This window comes from Thamnophis sirtalis, unplaced genomic scaffold, assembly GCF_051295495.1.
Source record: "Thamnophis sirtalis isolate CommonGarterSnake01/CBP01778 unplaced genomic scaffold, rThaSir2_p1.2 scaffold_5, whole genome shotgun sequence".
Classification (NCBI taxonomy): domain Eukaryota; kingdom Metazoa; phylum Chordata; class Lepidosauria; order Squamata; family Natricidae; genus Thamnophis; species Thamnophis sirtalis.
The window spans coordinates 82,357,337-82,383,588 of NW_028261385.1; the positions used below are offsets into that span (position 1 = coordinate 82,357,337).

The 26,252-nt window shown below is 36.5% G+C and overlaps 1 protein-coding gene across 6 annotated transcripts in view; it reads right to left on the reverse strand.

Moving 5' to 3' along the window:
• The window catches only part of ELAVL2 (ELAV like RNA binding protein 2), a 157,985-nt gene that overhangs the window by 81,398 nt on the left and 50,335 nt on the right, over positions 1-26,252 (reverse strand). For 3 of the 6 annotated variants that reach the window (XM_087716128.1, XM_087716127.1, XM_014060776.2), the window contains 2 exons: positions 3,469-3,559; positions 1,202-1,445 (listed from right to left, as the gene is read on the reverse strand). In XM_087716128.1, coding sequence (XP_087572254.1) covers positions 1,202-1,445; positions 3,469-3,540 — 316 coding nt within the window. In that variant the 5' untranslated portion in view covers positions 3,541-3,559. The remainder of the gene's footprint in view (positions 1-1,201; positions 1,446-3,468; positions 3,560-26,252) is intronic. The other 3 variants (XM_087716130.1, XM_087716129.1, XM_087716131.1) reach the window with 2 other exon arrangements.

Genomic DNA, 26,252 nt, shown 5'->3' on the forward strand with positions numbered 1-26,252 from the left:
GAACACTGGGCCCTATCTAACAAAATGAGATTCAATTGGGGGGAAAGTAAGATTCTACATTTAGGCAAAAAAACCAAACACAAAGGTATAGAATAGGTGATATCTGACTCCGTAGTAGTAACTGTCAGAAGGATCCTTGAGTCCTAGTGGACAATCACTTAAATATGAGCCAGCAGTCTGCTGCAATTGTCCAAAAAACTAACACAATCCTAAACTGCATTAACAAAGGGATAGAATCAAGATCACATGAAGTGTTTATAAGGCCTTGGTAAGACTACACTTGGAAAACTGCATCCAGTTTTGGTCACCACAATATAAAAAAGGATATTGAGACTCTGGAAAGAGTGGAGAAGACCGACACGATGGTTAGGGAATTGGAGGCTTATGAAAAGAATGGTTAGGAGATTGGAGGCCTATGAAAAGAATGAAAACCAGTTGCAAGAATTGGGTAGGTCTAGTTTAATGAAAAGAAGGATTAGGGGTGACATAACAATGTTCAAATATCTAAGAGGCCGGGAGCATCTGCACATTAAAATAGGAATTATGTCATTCATTACAATTTACAACATTTGTGTAATGACATTACACAAATTACGTAATGTGCATCAATCTGCATAATGATGTCATTACTATTTCATCAAGACAACTTCAAAGAAAATTCATTTATCCATTATTGGAGGGGGGTGTCAGAGAAGAGGATGTCTAAATTTTGTCTAGGTCTAAATGTTACAAGTTCAGTTGCTGTGATCTTTTTTTGTCACAAATTTAATTTAACAATGCTGACAAAGATGGAAAATAATCAACTTTAACATTTAAAGCTGACCAAAGTTGCTTTGTATAGAGACATGGGTGGCATGTAAATGTAGTAAATAAACGAAACACCTTGTTAACCAATTAACCTCAACTGTATAAAAAATCATCTACATACAGGCAATTTTACACTCCTTTATTTCCTATTCCTTTAAGAAGCAAACAAAAAGTGTGTTCTCTTTGCAACTAAGTAATTTTATGCAAAATACACTGCCAGCTCATACAACTATTTTTGAATATGTTTTTAAGCTTCTATTGTAGTTCACAAGAGATATTAATCCATCTTCTAAGGGGCTGTGACACTGTTCTGCCATTCACAAGTAATGATATTAGAAATGTTCAACAGAGGGCATATATTATGCAAAATTGCAAACGCCTGTTATTTACCTACCTGTGATTTTGTCCCTTACAAGTTTGCAGGATTCTATTTCACCAATGCTCCCAAACAGACTTTTGAGCTCTTCTTGTGTCATATTCTGAGGGAGATAGTTGACTATTAAATTGGTTTTGCTGTCCTCTGTGTTCCCAGAATCAACTGGTGATGAGCAGTTGTTGTTTATGGTAGTAGGGCCATTGGCTGTGTTATTGCAAGTTGGCCCATTAGACAGTTGTGTTTCCATGGCAGCAATTACCTGCTAAAAACAGAGAAAATGGGAACTGTCAGAATTCATATTTCACCATCTATTAGTGATTCTAGCTATGAATTTAAAGCTTTGACATTATGCAAGAGTGCCCAATTGTCAAGACTGCAATTATCGTTCTATAATAAAAACAAAGCTGTTGTAATTCTCTAACAATAAAGCCGATTTAGAAAAAAAATAAAGCTACAAAGGTTTACTGAAACGTTTTTTTCTAAGCCAAAGCTAATTCAGTAAACCCCAAGAAATAACTGGTTAAGTATTAAATTCTAATAAAGTTTCAACGTTGTTCAAATAAATGTCTTATAAAACTTTCAATAATTATTGCAAACTATGAACTGACAATGACAATCAACAGTAGACTTCATAAAAGACATTATTAAAAACAAATGTACTGTTTTGGTTACTTTTCAAATATTCAAGTGGATTGGCCACATTAGTTATGTTGCTGGCAAAATAAAAGAGTTTTCTCTTCCAAACTTTGTGATTGACAAGGATTAAGAAGTACCAAATGCTGGAATAACCACATGAACACTTCCTTGCTTCATCACCAATTATTATCAACTATTTGACCTCTATTGTTTCTCGCAGTGCCCCCAAAGCAGTGAATCCAGACCTGTATAACTATGTCTTCAGTTAAACTGAGCTAATAGAAAACTGAAGTTATTGACAGAAGAGTAAAAGATTTTGTCATTTGAAGCAAGAGCTTTCCTAAATATAGAAAAACTTTTTTTATTTTAGGAATGCTACTGTAGAAAACCTGTTAGCTATCATTTCCAGATAAGAATGGAATTTAAATGTTAATCAAATCTGAAAAGACAGAACTCATTTTAGAAGTCAAGAACTAGTTTAGTGTGCCCATAATACTGCTTCAAGAAGGAACCTGGCCTCAGATTCTTCTCAGCTGGTCTTTTGATAATTCATTATTTTCGATCTTAGGTAGTTTAATAAAGTCCAAATTATTATCTCGGTAAAAACCTGGAATGACAATACTTGGAAATTATAAATATTGCCCTTTAAAAAGGGAAGGTAGGAGATTATGAGCTATCAACCCGAGAATGACCAATTTTGGGATAATGAGGCATGCCTTCAATGTTTTTTTTAAGAGGTCCAAATATCTTCTAATGAACACTCCTTTTAGTTCCTCTAACATATGCTCACTTATGAACCTCTTTCCTATGATTTCAAAACAGAACTGAATTGTTCATGTACAAACTATCCAAGGATATTTTAAGCAGTTTGTTATTTAAATGTTCCTACTGTATCATGCAGAACATATGGGCCACAATATTGCAGACTGAAGCTTTCTAGAAAGTTATTTTAAGCATTATTAAACTGATCTTTTCTTAAAGGATAACTAACCATCTTCACATATCTGCATATTTATTTTTGTGCTTAGATGGCAAGAATGAAATCCTAAAGCAACATTCAAATGAACAGCTGTAATACCCTATATAATCTGAAATTACAGTGTCTCAGTTACAGATCCATCTGCTACTCGAAATAAAACCATACCAATATTCTATCTTTTAAAGAAATATACCCTATCCATAAATAAAGTTTTCACCTGTTGGAAAACAGGTTTTTCAGCAGCTTTGAATTTTTGTTTTTATTTCCAGCCAAGAAAATTTATGACTCAAATGGAATTCTATAATTTCTTTAGTAACCAAAAAAATACACAATGTAAAGTCATTTCCAGAGTTATGGTTATTCAGCATTCAGACCATACCAAAGCAGTTTTAATACAAACACTGTTGTTTTTATTATAAAATTGTACTGGAGCAAAACTCAAGTTATTATGAAGAAAGATAGCATTAGAAAAAGTTGTATCTATATTTACAAGTTTCAAGTATGCCATGAACCTTGCCCCAAGCCAAGATATAGTCTAATAGCTATGCCAGAACTTATAAAGAGAGCATACAAAATTAATTCAAATATAATTTAAAGTGTTTGGTATGGCCTCAGCACTAGTGCAACATGTTAATAATAGCCTACAGAATTTAAGAAAAATCCCACAGACCCCAGTCCAAGGCTCTGCTGCCCACGAACCACTTCTAAGCAGAGAAGCCACATCACACAGTCTGACTGCCATGTTAGTTTGGAGTTGCCGTCTGCAATATGGACACAAAAAGTACCATATGTTAGATTAGCAAGATAATGCAACAAATCAGTTCGTACAAATTTACATTAATTGTATTGATATTCCCAGCACGTCCATGCAGTGTGGCTTAATAGAATTTCAGGCAATTCCAATCTAATCTTTTCAAATTCATTCAATGTCTTTTTCTTTCAGGAATTAAGATATTTTTAGAAGCCGGGTTTAAAAGAGCAGAACTAATTACTTTGCATCCATCTTTAAACCTATCTTAAATGCATATATACCGACATATGGCTACAAGAACTCTATCTCAGCTAAACAAAGATCTGGTGCTGAAAAACAAATTGGTTGGGTGAAGTATAAATAATGGCAAAATGATACAGCCGGATTATTTAATTTTTTGGGCCAGAGATTGCTTTCATAGTAACCTTTTATGAAGTTTGTGAAATTACATCAGTTACTCTCCAGCTCTGTAGACTAACCTGTTTGGCACAGTTATGCCATAAATATCACTGACTTGATGAATTCAATTGATGTTGCAACTGAAAGTTTAATTCAGTATTTATTTACAGAGAAAGTGTAAAGAGTCAAGCAGTATTACTGAAATAATTGAGCTGATAAACATAGAAATGTCTTCAATAATATGCTGTCCCACACAAATTGTAAAACCAGACATCTGAATTTTGCGCAGCTAGAGACTAATGCATCAGCATGCCACTTATAACATGTCATGATTTTTAACATAAAAAGGGAAGCTAACACCAATATCTATATTAATTCCCTGAGGTTTCTGGGGCACCATTGTTCTGAAAACCAGTCCTTGGGCCACACCTTAAATTCACATGGCTCATTTGACGGTTTTATAAATGTATACGGTTATTTACAGTAAGTAGGTTGTTTATAGTAAGAAATAAAATGACTGATTAAGACAGGCCTCCTTATGGATCCCCCTCCAAAAAATATCACCCATTTTCTTTGGCCAAAACAAAATCTGCCAGATCCAAAGCTTGAATAATGTGCACTTTATTACAAATTTATTTTAAAGTTAAAGCATTACTTGCAACAGAACTACATACTGATTCATTCAAGGAGTTAGTGGGTTTCCCCCCCTCTAAATGCAGAAATACACGCTCACTACTGTAAAACAGTGAATCTCTAAGGACAGAAGTTCCACGATGAGTATGAATTAGATAAACTGAGAAAAATCCAGCATGAAATGGAATGCATTCCAACAAAAACTGAATTTATTACTTGATTGTATAATATCTTGACAAATTCTAATAAAACAGCAGTACAGGATACATTTTGTGTTCTATCATTGGCAATATTATCTGGTCAATATATCTGTATTATCAAGTCCCCTCATTCCTCCAAACAAGTAAAAGGTATTGCCAATTTTCTTTGCCAACATGGGCCTCTGTGTTACAGCAACAAAAGTTTAGATTTAGAACATCTTAGGAGTTCAAAGACATAAATGGATAATCAACTAGAGAGTATTTTATCTCATTAGGGATGCCAATCAGAGTTTTGTTTTGTGGCTTTCAAGTCAGTTTTTGACTCCTGGTGACTGCCTGGACAAGATTCTGCATTTTTCTTGGCAAAGTTTTTTGGGAAGTGATTTGCCACTGCTTCTTTCCCAGGCCTGAGTGTGTGTGACTGGCGAAAGGGCACCCAGATAGCTTTGTTCCCATTACAGGATTAGAACTCACAGTCTCCCAGTTTCTAGCATGGTAACTGAAACATCATATCACACCAGAGTTATACATATGTATCAGTTTGTTGCAGAAATCAACTCCAGAAAGCACACACAGGTAACTGATTCAGCAGGATTAACTTCTCTTTATATATAATATAACACATAAATAAAATATGCAATGCCATCAGCAAATAAGTAAAATATACAACGTCATCAGCAAAGGACAGAACAGTTTTTAGTTCAGAGTTGCAGACAGACTAGTTTCGTTTTAGTTCTCAACTCAGCACTCAGAGCTACATGGCTAAGCCATGCCCTAGCTCCAAACTCTTTCAGTTTCCCTCATTGGCTCACCTTGTTACTAAGCCCTATTCATTGGCTGACCTTGTTACCATGTCTCTGCCAGTCATGAATTCTCTGACAATTTGTTATCCAGGTAAAATCCACTAGTAATTAACCAGGGAGGAGACGGGCAAAAATATTTCACGATTCAATATGAAAGAAAAAAAGCTTTTATAATTGGAAAAATATCATTTGGTAATATTCTGCATTAGACCAATTTGCAACACCTTCTGTTACATTGGTGCCATACAATTCTTTTCTTTAAATGTAAATATAATATACTTGAAAAGCAGCATGCTTCTTTAAACATGCTCCCTTTTTAAAGAAAGCCTAATCCTTGAAAAACTGCAGGGAAAGGTTTCTAGAACAACAGAAGAGAATGCAAAACATCGATACGACTAATCTTAACTTCTGTCACTATGCATAGAAGCAACACTAGTTATAACTTAAGACTAAAGAAAATTCACTTGGGCAATTATCTTTGCCCAAGTATTCAAAAAATACATTATTTCACAACTAATCATTACACAAACACATACACACATACAGACACGCAACAAACAAAGAATTAAAGAGTTTGAATTTGACAGTAGTTATTGAACTGGAATATATAGTTGGGAGAAAATGGGAGATATACCAAATGTCTATAAAAGAAAGGATAAAAATGCCAACACCAAATAAAGCTTTCTTCTTGAAATTGGCATGACAGTTACTTCTTACATCCTGGAAACCTGGATCACAAACTGTTAACTCTCCCTTTGAAATCTGATAACCATTTAGGAAACAAAGATATATTAGATCTGTAGTAGGAATACAATAAAATGTTAGGCAAGGTCAAGAATTCTAAAAAAAAATCTAATTTTATCAGAATTGTAGAAGTGGGGGTTTGGTAGGATTTCTGAGAGACAGGAGGAGAAGAAGAAAATCTTGCACTGTCCTTTGGGTGATACATCTTAATAACTGAAAACACCCAATAGTATCATCTTTATCATCCTACTGTGTTTCCCCAAAAATGAGGTCTTATTATTTTTGAGATGCAGGAGGTGGCGAGCGTGGTCACCTCATGGATGCTGTGTTACAATATTTTGGGGGAGAGTTTATTTTTGGGGCAGGGTTTATTTTAGTGCATGTGCTCAAAAGCCCGATTGGGCTTATTATCCGAGGAGGTCTTATTTTCGAGGAAAGGGGGTATTTATAAAGCTTTAGTGCCAAAGTAGGGAAGGATGAATTTATCCAAATAGAAATTTAACTGCATAGGAAATTAATACTATAGCCAATAGTATACCACTTTCATAAATAAAAACCAAATTAAATATTTTGCAACTAGTGTACAAGCTAAGGTTTTGGATTAAGAACAGGGAGACTCAGGACTCACTCTTAGTCCAAACTAAAGCTCTATGTAGGACACCTTGAACTCCTGGATATCAACCCAATAAACAAATCAACTAGACAATAATCTAAATTTTATGCAGTTTCTGACCATTTTATATATCCATGTATTTGCTTGAGGCACCTAAACAAAATGAAATTCAAACTTAAAGGAACATTAATCTTCAAGTCAGCATTGAAAGACCCACCAGAGTCAAAGTTAATTTATGATTAGTACTTATAATGCATTTCATTAATCTGCATTGATGAAGCTCAGGGGTAAAGATCATACTTTAAGCAGAAAAGCTGAATATATATATTCATATATATATGCGAAAACGCACACGCAGGAATCACGAAATATCCAGAACCACAAAGCCTACAAACTTGAAATTTGGCATGTATGTTCCTCTTGGCTTCTAGGTGCTCAATAACAAAGGATTTTTCGAAATGACCATCAGAGCATTAGTATTTCGTATATTATTATTAACACACTCTGATGCTGAGTTAAGACATTCTACTCCCTCTCCCAACCTAAAAACTTGGATGTGGGCATGGCCAGCTTGTGACTCATCCGGCCTGCTGGTTGAGAGTTTGGAGAGGAGCCTGAGGGAGAAAAGGGGGTAAGATAGGAGAGGTTTCTGTGGGGCAAGCCTGAGGGAGAGAAGGGGATAGGTTGTGGGAGCTTTCTTTGGGGCTGAGGGAGAGAAGGGGATAGGATAGGCTTATGTTGGGCAAGGCTAAGGGAGAAAACGTGATAAGGTAGGAGAGGTTTCTGTGAGGCAAGGCTAAGGGAGAGAAGGAGATAGGATAGGGGAGGATTTTGTGGGACAAGCCTGAGGGAGAGAAAGGGATAGGATAGGGGAGGTTTCTATGGGGCAAGGCTGAGGGAGAGAAGGAGATAGATACAAGAGGCTTCTGTGGGGCAAGCCTCAGGGACAGAAGAGGTGAGGAGGATGATAGCTACTCATTAATTTTCAAACTGTAAGTGTCGATTTATAAAGCCTGATCACATAGTTTTGTAGCAGAGCACGGGTATTCAGCTAGTTCTTAATATGTGCAGGTGGCTAAAAAACAGGTTAGAAATCCAGAAAAATAGCTGTTATCTAAAATTTATAATACTAAGCAAGCTGGATCAGGTTGATAGCCTTATAATGGCTATCAATACTGGAAAACTTATAATAGCTACCAAGAACATGTTTGTAGGACTACAACGATTCTGGAGTCTATCACTATCATCATAATCACCATAAATCAGAAATGGCTAGTTTTATATATATATATAGGTGTGCATGATTAGACCAAAAATTTCAGCACAATATTCTATTATAGATACTATGCCCAGTTGTGAGAAATTCGCAGGCCACGAATATGCAGAGAAACAGCAATCTTTACCATTATGTTGCATTGCGTATATCCATATTTTAATATTTTTTAGAAAGATATTCATTCTCTACATAATAATTTTATCCACATTTCTCTCATGTGTCATTTCACTTTCTATTTGCCATTTCCTCCTCTAACTTAGAACCTCAAACACCGTAATCCTTTTTAGCATGCAAAAGTGACTTAAGCGTCTTAATAAACCCAATTCTCCATTTCAATATATTTTCCAGCTCTACACTATCCTTTGAGGTATGATAGGAACATACTGCATTGCAATAGGTGGGTGTTATATGAATTTTAATGTAGATACCAGTTTCATTTTCAATAAATGACTTTTCATTTTTAATGATTCCCCATATGGAACTAAAATGTCTTCTGTCACTAAACACCAAGTGGCTGTTTCATAGAGATATGCTACAAAACATTTCAAGTCAGTCATCAACAGCCCTTACCATTAAGATTTGTTTTTCACATCAATAAACATCTATTTATAAATGTCCTTGGAAAACTTTCAAAATATTTGCTTTGTTTCCTCCTCATTCCTCCCCTCTATATATTTGATAACATTAGCAGATTTGAACCCCTTATTGTTCAATCCAACACAAGTTCATTTATAAAAGTAAATTACAAACAGCAATCCCGGTAACATGTTGCTGTTTATAATCTTCTATAAAACTGTATAGTTATTCCACCTTTACTTTCTGTTAAACAATTAGAAATCAGTTAAGAATACCATCACCTGTTGTCCTTGGCTACCAGCATTTTTCAACAATTCTTGAAAAGCAATAACCTAAGCCCTTTTGAAAAAAAACAAATAAAAAGTGACTAGAGGACATTGTTTTTATTTACTGTATGCTGCCATGTTCAAAGAATATTTTTAAAATTACTTAAGCAAGTCTTACATTTGCAGAAGAACATGTTTCTTCTGCATTCTTCAACAAGACATGTTATATACAGTATGTACTATAATTGGAAAAGCTAGCCTTTTACAATTACCTGCATATCTCCACTTTAAAATCAGTATTTATATACAGTAGGGAAATCCACATTTCCCTAATAAAAAACTTTCATTACATTGGGAAGAAAGTTTTCTCACTTTTTAATTAAGAAATTTCAGAAGGGTACCATTTAGACTAATTCACTAATTGCGAACAATTTGTTAGCAAGATCCAGAAAGAGGATCTCTTTTCATTATTATTACTCCAGTTTAGTCCAATTTTATTCAGTATTTCCCTCAGGCTGTCTTCTTACTATCATTTCCTACCTTGTAAGATCTGGAGTGAAAACCAAACCAGAAAATCCAATAGATCAACATTATTGCTTCATTTCTGTGCATTGCATATATTTTAAAGTTCTTGATATTAATATTATTAGCAACTGCTTCCCTTCACTTTTTTTTTTTACTTTTTAAATTCCGTGTTGCTTTTTGTTCTGTTTGAAGAATATTTTATTTCTCTTCTAACAAAATCCTTGATACCACACAACTCTCATACTGATGATTCATGGGTTTCCCGATACCTATTTATTGTATACATTCTCAATGATCATCCACTGTTGGGCATTTCTCCCTACTTTTCAACTAATCCCTCAATTGTGGCATTTCTTTTTAAATGAAATGTGACTTTCTTGATCATTCTACCCATGCTTAAATTTATCAGTACCACAGTTACCTAACCAATCACTACAGGAGAAAACCATCTTTCACAATGTGTTTTAAAGTTATAGAAAGGCAATCTGATTTTTAACTCTGTTGAATTTTGAACATATAAAACATTAGATGTAAACATTGTAATGTTCACTCTAAGACATGCTGCATGATAGAAACATTATTTAGAGAGAAAAAATATGAAAAAACCCTGCCCCATGTACCCAATACTGCCCAATTCAACCCCTAGCCTGCTAAAGTAAGGAGTCAGCTACTAAGAGACTACCCATTATTGATTTAGGGCACCTAGAAATGTAATCCCTTTAACTGTGACCAGATTACATATTGGTAATTCAACTGGTAATGCATGGTAATGGTAATTTAAGAAAAGAAATTAATTTATTTTGTCCTTTTGATTCTTCTTTGATTTTATTCACAATCTTAAGTTCACCCTGAACATTCTTTCTGGATGTCTATAGCATATCCTCAGCAGTAGCCTCTCTGTGAGCCTAAAATGTTATTTTAAAAAGAGTTATGTAGAGGAGTTTGTTTTTAAGCCTTTAGGTTTTTTTATTATTTCTATTACTATTGATCATCACATAGTCAGCCAGATGTTCAGACTGGGTTTGGCATTTTTGTCTACTATGGAGTCCTTACCAAGGACCCGGGATAGGCAAATCTGGATGTTTGATGGTATTACAGATATCGTCACAGGATGGAAGCTGTTCCAAGTAAAACTGCCTTTTGCAATTGACTGACAGCAAATTTGTCAATGCCTATGGTGTTCAAGTGATGCTCCAGTTGTTTTGGGATTACACCCAAGGCACCTATTACTATTTGTACTACCCTTACTTGCCTTTGCCATAGTCGTTCTATTTCCATTGGTAGGTCTTTGTATTTTGTTATCTTCTCCAGTTCTTTTTCTTCTATTCTGCTGTCTCCAAGCACTGCCATATCCACTATCCAGACTTTTTTGTCTTTCTTATCGACAACTGTTAAGTCCAGAGTGTTTTGCTGCAGGTTGTTGCTGTTATTATTGTTGTAGTTCTTAATATACATGATGTTTTTTCATGCACTCTTACAAAAGCAATATAAAGAGATTATAGCCCACTGTATCTTTTTATTCCACTGGATTATAGATTTATATGCCCACTGTCAATAGATGAATAATTTTTATTCCACTGTCAATAGATGAATAATCCTAAAGTAGAATAAAACTTATTTTAAAAATATAAATACAATGTGAAATAAAAAATAAAACAATTAATATAACATATGCTTAGAACCATAAACCATGTTAAAGTTCTACAACACAGGACATCGGGAGGAAACTGAACAGAAGGCACAACAGCACAGACTTAACCACAGCTATGGGTGAACAGAGACATCATAAGCTGGCACTAAACATTCACAAGGCTTGATGCCAACTGAAACTAAACAGAGAAAAAAATTGTTTCACTTGGTGTTTCGACAAAGAATACCTTCTGGCTACCACATAGCCAAAGCCGGGAAAACTTAGTATGCTCGAAAGAAAGAATCTCCTCTAGAATGTACATGCAAATCAGACACATAGAGAAAATGTATCATGTGTTTCCCTGAAAATAAGACAGTGTCTTATTTTCTTTTGAACCCCCCCCCCCCGAAATAAGTGCTTGGCCTTATTTTCGGAGAAGTCTTATTATTTTTGAGGTGCAGGAGAAAGTGAGTATGGTTACCTCATGGCTACTGCTGTGTTGCTCTTTTTGCAGCTTTCACTAGCATCACAGAAGGGGTGCGGTGGCTAGGGTTGCAGGAGTGGCCGCTAGGTAACGGCATGTGGGTTGCATGGGGCATATTCCCCCCTCCTTTCCACTGTCCTGCCTCGCCTCCTCACCCCGTGTGGTTTGTGTGGCAACCAACCAGAGGAAATGGTGGGGATCGGCTGCGCATGCAGTTAAATATTTTTGAGGGCTTATTTTTTGGGGGGAAGGGCTTATTTTGCTGCATGTGCTCAAAAACCCAATTGGGCTTATTATCCGAGGAGGTCTTATTTTCAGGGAAACGGTATAATGCTAATCTTAAATTGCATCATTTTAATATATCATTACAAGGAGTTGCAGGCATTTTCCTCTTTTAGGACATTACTCTAAATCTGTCATCTTGGAGCATTTCAAATGTAGTCTGTTTTGGCTTGAGGGTTTCTAACACCTACCCAAATACTTAAAACAATTTGTTCCTTTCCAAAGTTCTTTGCCATGTGCATTATCCACCTTGAATCATCAACCTTGTTCTATCACCTTACCTTCTTGGACAATCAAACAGATTTCCTTGAATTCCTTTAACGTAAATATGTTTCTTTCAGTATCTCATTTTAAAAGAATCTCCACTATTGTTTTGATGTGAAAGGCCAACAGTGTTGTTCAGTAAATTAAATAGACACTGTTTACTACGTAGTACAGGTGATCCTCAACCTATGACCACAATTGAGCCAAAAAATGTTGCTAAGTAAGACATTTGTTAAGTGAGTTTTGCCCCATTTTACAACCTTGCCTACCAAAGTGGTTAAGTGAATCACTGCAGTGAAGTTGGTCTCAAAGATTGTTAAATGAATCTGACTTCCATACTGACTTCGCTTGTCAGAAGGTCACAAAATGTGATCACATGACCCACTGCAACCATCATAAATATGAGTCAATTTGTTGTAAGTCAAGAACTACCTGTACATAAATTGTATGTTCCACTCAAAGGAATACTTTTATAAAAACAAAAGGCTTGACCCATCAGCAAATCATCAGAGAAATTTTTAGTGTTAGCATGTTTCAATTTAAAACACCCTGTTTCAACTGAAAAATGCCCCTTCTACAACTTGAAACAGCTATTTTCAATGCAAAACAAGATGTTTTAAGCACTAAAGGATAGTAATGAACTATGAGAGTGATGGCAAACCTACCGAACGTGTACCTGAAGTGACACACGGAGCCATTTTGCCTGGCATGTGCGGCGTCGGCAGTTTCTCTTCCAGGTTTCTGGCATGCATGTGCACAAGCCAAACATCTGGACTTTGTGCATGCGTCAGTGCTGGAAACCGGAAGAGCTGGTCTTCTGTTTTCTGGCGTGAGTATGCGCACCATCCAGCTGATCAGCACATGTGTGAGCGGCAGTAACTGGAAGATTTGCATGTGCGGCAGAAACCGGAAGTTAATTTTTTTGGGCGTGCATGTCCCTTGGGCAACTCCTCTTCCTGATAGCGGCCCAGACGAGTGCACACAAAGTGTTCCCTTTTCTGCACTCGGTGCCAAAAAGGTTGGTCATCCCTGTACTATGCTTAAAGTAGCTTGTTCCAAGTAGAGAATGGTATATTGTTTTAAGTTCAAAACACTTCTAAGATGTTCAGAATACCCCATTTCCCACTCAAAACGCCAAGGTGGCGCAGTGGTTAAATGCAGCACTGCAGGCTACTGCTAGATCAGCAGGTCAGCGGTTCTAATCTCACCGGCTCAGGGTTGACTCAGCCTTCCATCCTTCCGAGGTGGGTAAAATGAGGACCCAGATTGTTGGGGGCAATATGCTGACTCTCTGTAAACCGCTTAGAGAGGCCTGAAAGGCCTATGAAGCGGTATATAAGTCCACTGCTATATTGCTATAAAACACCACTTTCAAAATAGGGTATTTTGTATTTAAGGCATTTTAAATGCTGAGTGATTCTATTTTAAATATTTTGCACATCTTCAGTGCAGCCGCTAGAACCAACAGTTGAGAACAGCTTGTATTTTTATTCTAAGCAAATATATCTCCATCACAATGGAGACATAAAGGACATTCTTTGAGATCATATGAAATGATAGCATTTCATAATTACACCTCTAGAAATGAGAGAGATACAAGCCAGATCTCAACATTAAGATAAAAGTTGCCCTTGCACATATATGCTAGTTGTTCTTGACTCTAGGGGGCAGTGCTCATCTCTGTTTCAAAGCCAGCCAGCGCTGTCTGAAGGCATCTCCGTGGTCATGTGGCCAGCATGACTAAATGCCGAAGACGCACGGAAAGCTATTACCTTCCCACCAAAGTGCTCCCTATTTTTCTACTCACATTTTTTACATGCTTTTGAACTGCTAGGTTAGCAGAACCTGGGTCAAGTAACGGGAGTTCACTCTGTTACGCGGCACTAGAGATTCGAACCGCCGAACTGCTGACCTTTATGATTGACAAGCTCAGTGCCTTAGTCACTGAGCCACCGTGTCCTATTCAACGTTAGCTTTGGATAAATAATCTCAGTGATTTACATCAAAATTCTATCAATAAAATTTCTGTCTCAAATTATACCAACATGTACTGTACTGTTACATTAAGATCTACTGGGGGAAGCGCAAATGAACTTAGCTAAATTTAACCTACTGAATCACACCTAGCTTCTTGGCGAATTTAAAAAAACTACAGTAGAAAGTTAAAAAAATAAAGAGATAACAAATTTTCAACAAAACAACAAAATACAGCATCAACCCAAGGAAAATGTCTACATTATTCTTAGGCTAACAGAGAGGAGCCTTAAAAGTAGGTTTTTTTCCCATAAAATTAAATGAGAGAAATAAAAAAAAAGGTTTAACAAAGTAGTCCTGGACTTTTGACAATTGAGCCAACAATTTATGATGCTAAGTGAGACAGCTGTTGAGTGAATTTTGCCCATTTAATGACTTTTCTTGCCAAGGTTGTTATTTGAATCATTGCAGTTATTAACATCAGGATGCTGCAATGTTGGTAAGTGTGAAAAATAGTCACTTTTTTAAGTGCCATTGTAATTTCGAATGGTTCCTAAATGAACTGTTGTAGATCATGAACTACCTGTACTATTTCAAGAACGGAATATGAAATGCCGCAAACATGTACAAGGTTTTATTCTCCACCCATTAAGCGCCATAGATGTTGAAACTGCATCTCCAAGAATTCATACTAAACTGAGTTATTTTGAGATGGGCAGCCAAATAAATATATATATATATATATATATATATATATATATATATATATATATATATATATATATATATATATGTGTGTGTGTGTGTGTGTGTGTGTGTGTGTGTGTGTGTGTGTGTGTGTGTGTGTGTGTGTGTGTGTGTGTGTGTGTGTGTGTGTGTGTGTGTGTGTGTATGTATGTGTATATATATATATTTAAAGCTATGTAGGGTTACAATCCAAAAATAAATTGACCTTACTAGGCTAGGAGATGCTGTTGTAATATAATTGGACTCTTTTTTTTCTCCCTCTACACTGATTATGTAACCGCAATATGCTTTTGAAGTACCAAGTACTCCTGTGATAAAACAGGCTTTTAAATGCATCCCTAAAAAATATCAAGTCATCAAGCATTTCACATAAGATTTGCTCGCTCAGCTTAATTATGAGGGGGGGGGGAATCTTCTTTCAAATTCTTCATCTACTATCCCTTGTCATCTCCTCTATTTAAGAACTAGATCCAGTTTCCATATCTCCTTTTTGCAGATATAAGCCATATCTCTTTTTCCCCTTTAAGACAGAGTGCATCAATAAATAAAATGCCTTTGAATTGATAGAAACTAAAATTCAAACCTTTCATAATAGAACTTATGAGCAACAATCACAATGAGATATTCTTTTAGCTTTCCAGGAAAAGCCTTTTGACTGCTATGACAAATAGTTCAAAGCATTTGGCTATATGCTATATGGGAATAAAAGGTTTTCAAAACCCTGACAGAATTCTGTTAATACTAAAATGAAACAACATAAGCCTCTGAATGAAAGAACTCTTTCTCCAGCAGGGGGGAGAAATGCAAATTGCATCATTTTTCCATTGGGAATTCTGCAAACTAGTACATCAAATCACAAACCCAGCAGGAAAAAGGGTCATTTGTCAAATATCTTGGAATACCTGACATGTTATTCTCCAAGCTTTGGGATAAGAAGCAGCAAACAGTTCATAAAGGATCCAAGCGGAGTGCTTCTAAGAGATCACTTTCTTTCTGACATAACAGTAAGACACCTGTATAACTTTAAAGTGGTGAGCAACAATTAAAAGAATGTGAAAAAGTGGTTGAAGATTAAAAAATAGGCAATATATTTTGTCACTGAAAAGCTGCAATCTTGCTCCCAACTTCCCCCTCCAGCATTCTACTATTTAGAGACTACTTGTATAAGCAATTAAATAAACCAGAACACTAGCTGTCGTAATTATGCATCAATTCAGAGCCAAGAGAAACAAAAATATGAGGCCTACTCATCAGAAGGCAGGAGAGGAAAAACATGAAAATATATTGTGTATTATTGTTTGGAGGCACTCACCAAAAAGGTTCCAAATTTACATTTACAAATGTGAATTGTCACAACAAGTAATTAGTATTTCCAGAAGTACATCTTTAGATTTATATACACAAGGAGCTTACTTGTAGCAAAAGAAAATCAGTCTACTAGTTTCCAGGAAGTATGAAAAGCTTCAACTTCACACGGAATCAGTAGTTTAAGGATAATGTGCCAATCACACTGATCCAATTCCTGATCCAAATCCTGATTTGGGTTTGACAATGAAATATTGGCTAAAATGCAGGAAAAAAACCCACTGCATTAGAGACACCATAATAGCCTCCAAATTTTTCAAACTACAGGTATCATAAGTTACAGTGTTTAGACTGCAAGCAGCAAGACCTATAAAATAAACAGCTAATGTAACCTAGGTGAAGCCAGAAATCAGTAGCGTTTGAATTAATCAAATTCCGTCATTAAAAAAAAAAAAATTACTTGAATATCAATTTGCAGAGTTGATTTAGTATGTGCATCACTAAAAAAGATCAAGTAATGATGAAGTTTTCACTTGTAATTGAAAATTAGTGATCCTACTTCAGTCAAGATCTCATTTAGAGTTCTATGCTTATGTCAGATTTTCAAAAAGAGTAACAGAGTCATTAAAAAGTCCTAGAGCAAACTGTGTAAATTTCTACCTCTAACTATCCCATATGCCAGGGATAATTCTTTAAATTTTCTACCATTTTGCAATCCTTTTTATATTAAAATATGAATAGATATTGAACCAAGTATGAAAATAATGACCAATAAAAATACCACCCTGCAAATCATTTACTTATAAACCTATAGTTTCTAGTTAAGACAGTTGATCAAAAAACTCATAATAGCAAACAGATTTGGGGTAGCCTTTAAAGGTGAGGTATTTATCTGAATGTTGATTTGCCATATGTATTATTATGTTTCCTTTTATCTATTTAACCCTGACTTATATCCTGCATTTTATTTATTTTCTATTTTGGATATAGCTGTAAGACTAATCAATCAATAAACTACCTATACATACCTAGAAAATATCAGATATTTTGTTGAATATCTGAACAAAATTTAATAATCAAGTATGCAGTCCTCCAAAAAGGCCTACTGCAGAAAACAGAACATCAATCAGACCCCGCACAGTTGCATAATTGTTTTTTGACACCTTCTGATCTTTCAAGAACCAAGCCCCTCCCAATCAAAAAGGGACTATTTATACTATGTGGAGATCACATTTGCAACATCTGTTCAAAATAGCAGGACTTGTACCTGGAAGGGTTTCTCTCACAGGTTTAAGAAATCATTATTTGGGTCAATCCCAATTCAATATTTTTGTGTGAATGTCTTAATCACGATTTTCCATTTTATCCACTTTAGATTTCTTATAGCCTTTTATATAAATAAGTAGTGATGTCACCAGGATGGATTTGATTTAAATCAAGTCAATTTAAATAACAATTTAAATAACAATTTAAATCATGATTTAAATCACTAGTAAAATGGATTGATTTAAGTGATAATGTTTAAACAGAAACTGTCATCTCTGTCCCGCAGCAGTTGCTCCTCTGACCCGCTGTTGACTCACCGACAGCCCCATTATTGCAGAATATACAGCCTCATGTTACATAACTAAGCTCCATTTCATGCTGAATAAACTAAATTATTAATGTATCTTAAATAGGAAACTATCTTTAGACAGATTTTTACTCCAAAAGCATGATAAAAACTTGATAAAAAATCCAATTTAAATTTAAAAAATCTGACTTTAAAAAAAAAAATTAAAGCATCAATTTTTATCCACCCTGGATGTTATCTATTACAACGAGCATCAATTTAAGAAAATCAGTATCTAGGCTTCTATGGAGTGGATAATGTCCCTATCCTGTTTGTTAAGGATAAGCTTGCTTTTTTTAAAAAAATAAAAGACTTCTAAAAGAACCAAACATCCCTAGTTAGAAAATTATTTTGGAGTCGTATAAATATTTCATGTCCCAGAAGAAAAAAACTTGAAACATTTTGAGTATTCTGCCACAGGGTATTTTTGATTCTCTGGTAATGAATCTAATTGATTCTTCCTCACTGCCAACTACTCTTTCCCTCAACTGGTTTGGAATATTTGTCATTCTTTTAAGTGCACACTTTCATGCATTATAGTAACATCTAAGTATTTTTTGGCCCTGATCAATTTCAATAAACCAATAAAAAAATTTTTTAAAAAAAATAAAAGTTGGTTCCAATAGTAGATCTGTACTACTGCATTTAACTGGTACAAAACTGAAGCAGCTCTTGCCTGGGTTTAGAATTTAGTGGCACAAGCTATAAATGGTTATGTTACGTGAAATGTAGCCAATGTATTCTGCAAATCTTTGGAAAAAATTTCATAGCTACCCAGTGCCAAAAATAAAAGCACAAATCATTTGTAAGTTTCTGAGTCACTATCGCTTTCAAAACTTAAGAGCTGGATTTGACAATCATTAAAATCATACAAATAGGGCGGGGGGGGGGGGAGGAATGAGGAACACAATACAGGAATTGTAACATGATGTCATTAAATCTTAATTATAAAGATAGTAATAGCCAGGAAAGGGTTTTTGTATGGCTAACTGGAGCTTAATCATAGTAACAGCAGTGTGAACCAACTATCCCATTTTTCTGTCTGGATGAAGTCATATATTTTACAGTAAGATTCCATCTAACACAGAATGGATTCCTCCTTGACTAATGTTTGTCACTAATGTTTGTGATTCTTCAAAAAGCAACCAGATTCTTCAAAAAGCAACCAGGGAAGGGAAGATGGAAAGTTGGACGGGGGCGAAAGAAAGAGGTGTATGGAGGGTTGAAGAGGTATATTGGGTTTCTATTTTGGGGGGTATTGTTGACAAGAGGAATTGCTGTGTTTATTGTTTAATGTTGTATGGCCCCGGTTATGCACAGTATATATGTGACTGTATCAAAATGAAAAATGGAAAATAAAAACACATTTTACACTGAAAAAGCAACCAGGTCTATATTTAATACCATTTATTAATCCAAGCCACCCAGTAGTGGGATCCTGCCGGTTCGATGATCGTGTGCTTCCCGCATGCATCACCAGTTTTAGCAAAACTTAACATGTTACTTCTGGGGAGTAACACAGCGGAGGCGCAGCAATCCACTCTGCCATGTGAATCAGCTGAGAGGATATAGATAATTAAAGTGCAGGTGCAGGAGGGAGAGCAACCTGATCATTGGAGTGAACCGGTTCGAATGACCATTTTATGGTATGGCATTTTGTTGTTTTTTGAATTTGGGTATGTAATACAAATAGAGACAACATTTAAGATCCATATATGTTGAACTACTTAAGTCAATATATCTGGATCTTAAATGTCTATATTGAATTCCATACTCAAATTCAAAAAGCAACAAAATAAGGTTTTAAGGTAGGTGGTTTCAGGGGTGGGTTTCAGCCAGTTTGGACCGGTTTGGATGAATCGGTAGTTTTCCGAATCTTGCTAATACTGTAATTTTTAAATCACTAGGCCTTTGTTCTGGCAAGGAGTGATATTTTGGCCTCTTTCTGGAAGATTCCAGAAAGGGCCAACTTCCCATTGTTTGTTGTTATGTGGGATGGGCACTGTGAACACTTTTAGGTGCGTAGTGTTTATCATAGGTTTGGCCAGATCAACCTATTCTTCAGAATTTTTGATAAAGGAGCTGGAGTACAATTATGTATTATCACTATTTTCATATTACCTATAGAGTTAACTTAGTTTTGTACCTCTGTATGCTATTAAGTTGCTCAGTGATCTGCAAAATCTCTATTACATGGTATTGTAGTATTTTAGCTTAATTGTATAAGCTAATTTTTAGCATAATAAATTATCTGTCTATCAATCTGTTACCTAGTTTTTCACTATAAGGTTGTTCAAATTAAAACTAAAAAAATCATAGGAAACTAAAAAAAAAACTTTTCAACAGAAGGGTTTTGGATGCTAAACAGAATTGACAGAAAAACTGTGATGTTTTTTTTAAAAATTGCATATGTCTCAAACATGGGAAATTAACAAGATTTCAAGCCAACTCTGACTTCAACAGATAATTTCTTTAAATATTTTAAAGTAATTTCTAGTTTTTAGAAGATATCTGGAAAAAAAAATCCAGATAGTTTGATGTAAAAGAACCCAATGAGAATACTGCTCAATTTGAATATTTGTTCAATTTGAAGCAGCTTTTTTGACCAATTAAATATCAAGCAATAATTTTAATAGGTTGTATACTTTTATTAAGGCATTATTTTACTTGCTTTAAAAATTAAGACAAGTTGCAACCCAAATATTGCTGGAGTGCAACATTAATAGAAAAGCAAAGAGTTATTCCAATAATACACTAGCAAGCTTGCTTTTAAAAACATATTCAACAATAGAACCAAACTAGTATTCTAGATTTCTCTTCTATTTCCATAAACATAAAAACTAAGTAATTTCATTTGGAAAAAATTTGTCCTTGCTATTCTATACATACCGGTACTTTCATCATGCTCCATTTTGCTTGCTATTCATCAGTTCTGAAATCAGTTCACTAGAAGCTTTAGTTATATCAAATAAAAGACATTTTGGGGGCGGGGGGGGGGGAACACTGTTAACACTTAACAAGTTTGAAACACATTACTTTCATGCCAACAGATATATTATATAAGTTCTATTACTGGATAGTTTGGGTGTTATTCACAACTACGGTATATGCATGGATATGTTGCGTGGATAAAAAGAATTACACCTACTTGTTAAAGAATGTCTGTATATACCTTGACATTGAGTTCCCAAAAGAGGTAAGATTTGAAGATATCATATGTTGTTCTAAAATACATTTATGAAAACAATAAATCTACAATAATGATTGTCATTATCGTATCGCTACATGAAAAGCTTGTCTAAAGGGACAGTTAGAGGAATTGTCCTTGACTCCCAAACTGGAAGGGGCACCACTCAAAATATATCTGAAATGATCAGATACAGCAGAGTTTGTTGCAGAAATCAAATCCAGAAAGCAAACACATGTAACTGATTCAGCAGGACTCATTAACTTCTCTTTATATACATAATAACACATAAAGTAATATATACAATACCAAATTGTCCTCTGAAGAACAGTGAAGCAAACTAATCAATTTACATTTCATGGCTTCTCTTATGTTACATTATTTAATGTCCACATGCTTGATTCTATATTTTACTGTCACTTTTTGCCATGTTGATGCAGGCAGCCTCATCCTCATATACCGTTACAGCTTCATTTACCTTTACATTTAAATCCTGTAACAGCTGTACATACCAAGTTACCTCTGAACAGGGTTCAGACAGAGCGATAAATTCTGTCTCTGCAGTAGAAATGGCTACAGTTGTTTATTTCCTGGACTTCAAACCAATTAAAGCACCTCCAAACAATACCACAATCCCAGAATTGGACTTTCTGGTTTTTACATCATTTGCATAATCACTATCAACATAGCATTTCAATTTTAATTCTTCAGAGACTTCTATTTGAAGACCCAAATTAACAGTTCCCTTCAAATACCTTAGAATCCGTTTTACATCCATCCAATGCAAATATGTTGGTGCAGCAGTAAAGCTAATCAAAATGCTTACTGCAAAAGCTATGTCTGGTCTGGATCATTGTGACAGCTATAACAGGCTGCCTATTGCTAACTGATATATCTCTTGATCACAGGCTTCACTTTTGTCTCCACCCAAACTGTTATAAAAATCTGTACTCATAGATGTTGGAGCAGTATTACAATCTTTCATGTTAAATCTGTCCAACAACTGTTCAATTTTTCTTCTTTGATTGAGAACATAACCACCTTTCTCAGTTTTTTTGTATCTCCACACCAAGATAATTTTGTGTTTCTCCCAAATTCTTTTAACTCAAATTTCTTCTCTAACTTACTAGCAAATTCTTTTACCTGTGGATACATCCTTTGCAATGAAAGAAAGATCATTCATAAATGCTAATAGTTGACATCAGCCTTGCAACTCTTGAACCCAAGACCCTTCAATGCAGTATCTAAACATATATTCCAATTCCTGGCTGACTGCTTCAACCCATAAATGGCCTTGTTCAATTTATACACTGTGTTTAGGCCTTTTACTTTCATACCCTAGTGCTTGAACCAAGTAAATGTCTTCCTCTAACTCAACATTGAGGAATGCAGTAGTTATGTCAAAATGCCAAATTTTATGGCCATGTGCCACTTGCCAAGACTAGTCCCAGCCTTATGCTTTTACTCTTTACAGTTGGTGCGAATACCTCATCGTAATGCACATGTTTCATCTGTGAAAAACCTTGTGCCACTAACCTTGCTTTATATTGGACCTCATTGTTGGGTAGTACTTTCTTCTTGTAAACCCACTTGCATCCTACAGCTTTGCTACCCTGCGCTAAAGTCATAGATGTGAACATGTTATGTTCATCCATGGATTTCATTTCTTTGTCCATGGATTTTTTCCACTTTACTTTACAAATTTAGGTAATGCCAATACTTCCTTATAGTTCCTTGGCTCCTGCCATATATTACACACCTTTACTTTACTAACAAAATACCTGTCAGGTGGAATTTCCTTGTTCCATCACTCTGACCTAGGTGGCATTGACTGCTCCTGTGCTTCAACCCTCTCTTGCTTCGTATCTTGTTCAGCTTCTCCTCCATGAATGCTGACACTGTCACTAAGTGAGTTACTGTCACTAAGTGACTCATTCCCAAAATTTGCATCAATTCTGTTTCAATTTTGCTCTGCAAAGCCAGCAGACCTGGAAATGACTATTGTTCCCATCATTAAAGCGATAGCTCTTTGAGCCTGGCTCATAGCCCATAAACCTGAGCTTTCTAGTCTTTGGTTGTCCTTTTCTTCTAATTGCTTTTGGAATATGCACCCATGCATTGCTTCCAAAAACCCTTAAATGTGCCAGAGATGGCTTTCTCCCATATAACACTGCATATAGAGTATTATTAATTGATGAAGTCCACAGCCTTTTAATTAAATAATTAGCAGTCAACATGACTTTACCCCAATATGACCTGCTCAGACCAGAGTTCTTCAGCAGGGAGTCCTTCATGTTTTGTAAGACACCATTATGCCTCTCAGCTACACCATTCTCAGTGTACGGATTAGTGTATCTGTGCTTTAGTCCTAATTGTCTCAACCACTGTTGAAACCTTGGCTGACATAAATTCTGAACCTCTGTCAGTTTGCAGCTGACATACCTGTTGTTTATATCTTCTTTCTACAAAGCTTACCCATTGCTTAAATTTCTGTAGCACCTCTATTTTACTATTTAATAAATAGCAGAACCCAAACCAGCAGTAGTCATCTACAATGACCAATGCATACTTTGCTCCTCCCAAACTGGCTTGCATTGGCCCAACCAAATCTGCATGTACCAGTTCTAGAGCTCTTGTTGTCTGCCTTGTGCGACTTTTGCTTACTGGGAATGGCTTGGACTTTGATGATTTGCAGACTGTACAGTCCAACTACACCTTACACCTTTTTAAATTTAATCCTTCTCCAAACTGTTCCATCCTTCGCAAAACTCTGAAGCTGGCATGGCCAAGCTTTCTGTGCAAGAGATGAACTCATGAATCATGCTGTACCACATTTCCAAATGTTTGTGCACATTGAACCTTTTGTCCCTGCAACACATAAAGATTATCCTCTTTTATGCCCTGTGCACATACATTCCCATTTCTCATTATGAGACACCTCCCAAGTGCAAATGTGGTCTCAAATCCTTGCTTGTCTAAACTAGAAACACTCAGCAAATTGTGCCCTATTTCAGGAACACATAATACTGTATATCATTAAACCTCTTTTCTAGATATGGAATTTGCATACTGCCTCTTCCAATGACTTTAGCCTTCTGGCCATTTGCCAAGGCTACTGCATCTCCAGCAGTTGGATCCATCCTGTACAACAATTTAGAATTGTTAACTATTGTTTGACTTCCCACTGACTATCAACCATTTGTCTCTGCTATTACAATAGCTGACTTTTGCCACAGCAACTTGTTCATCTGATGATTTTCTTCCTTGCAAACAATTTTTGTTTTGAAAATAATTTCTTCCTTGCAAATAGTTTTTTCTTTGCAAACAGTCGTTCTTTAAATGAATCTTTTCACCATAGATGAAACACCACCTCTGTTGCTGGGCTGTAATCTGGTATCTTCTGCTGCTTTATTTCTCTTTGCAGACACCTTGTCTGTTGCTCTGGTCTCTGCAGACAACCAGTCTGTTGAACTTTCCATTGCTCCTCTCTCTCTCTCTCTCTCTCTCTCTCTCTGCTCCTTGGACCCCCAGCTCAGGAATTACTTGTGGCTTTTTCTAAAATGGCGCTTGTTCTCCTCAGCAATCAAACAAGCCTTTAAGGCCTCCAAACGCAATTCCTGCTCTGGTTTGCATTCAAATACTGCAGAAACAATCTCCCACGCTTCATCAAGACTGTTTAATATCACAGTACCTTTTGAGATTCAGGAATCTGCATTCCACACTGCTCTAACTACACAAATAAAGTTTGCATTTATATAAAATACTGCTCCACGGATTCTCCTGGTTGCAAACAGGTTCTTTATAATTTTCTCGATAATTGCACATTATTGCATACAGATACACTCACATGCAGACTTCTTAACTTCAGCCAGATTTCCTGAAGAGGCAGGTTGCGCGAGCAGCTGTTCCAGTCTTGCTCATGCACCTCCCAGCCTCACAATGCCCTGGCCCAGCTCTGGGAGTACACTCTATGGTTGTATGCTCTGCTGGCAGCTGCCACAACCATAGAGCATACGCCCAGAGTGGCCACTGCTGGAAGACTTGGTTTGGAAACAGCCGAAAAAGCCATGGTGGGATGGCAGCGGCAGCAGAGGTGCTCTGGCTCTGCAGGGAGAGCTGGGCCAGGGCATCATGAGGCTGGGAGGCACACGAGCGTGAGCGGAACAGCCACTCGCGCAACCTCCCTCTTCAGCCATGCAGAGCGCCATACACTGGCATTTCCAAGGTACCAAGCCGTGGGAGCCGAGCGGCAGCAAACCGGCGCTCACGCCGCTTGGCGATACTCCTAGGTCAGTGAATGGCCTGTGCCCGGCTGGAAAGGGGGTTTGCCGGTTGGCTGCTAGTGAGCATGGTCGCTTCATGGCTGCTGTTGCGCTGCTGCGACAGCGCAATACAGCCATTCACCCATAAGGCTGTGCCCGGCTCTTTGGGAGCCCGCTCGCAAGAGAGCATCCATCTGGCAACCCTCATCTTCAGCTGGGCACAGTGCTATCACCAACCTAGCATTATCCCGAAGGCGCCAAGCAACGCAATTACTTTTGCCTCCCCCCGGTTCCCGTAGCTTGGCACCTTCAGGACACCGCTAGGTTGGTGAGCGGCGTTCTGTCTGGCCAAAAGTGTGGTGTTGTCCTGGGGGATTATTTGCGGGGGAGGGCTTATATTTTTGCCCACCAGAAAAATGTGGCATGGCCTTATTATCAGAACATGTCGAATTTTGGGGGAAACATGGTAGTTCTTCTGTCCCAAACAAGGCAGAGAGCTCTCCTTAAATTCAACAGCAGCCATCCTGCAATCTTTCTCTGTCTGGTTTCTCTTTTAACACAGGCAGTCTCTCAGCTTAATTACAATTCAGTCTTTCTGTGTACTCTGGGCCCATAACTTTTCAGTTTGTTGCAAAAATCAAATCCACAAAGCACACACAGGTAACTGATTCAGCAGGATTCATTAACTTCTGCTTATGTACATAATGACATATGCAGTAACATATACAATACCAACAGTGGTTCTTCCAAACATGGCAGAGTTACATGCAAAAACAGGCAGAGGAGAGAACAGCAGAGAACAGTTTCAGTTTTGATTCAGAGTTGCAGATAGACTAAATTAGTTTCATTTCTCAGCACAGACTTGCAGCTTTTAGTGCAGAACAGTTGGACTAAGTCACGCCCAGGCGCCTAGCTATCTCC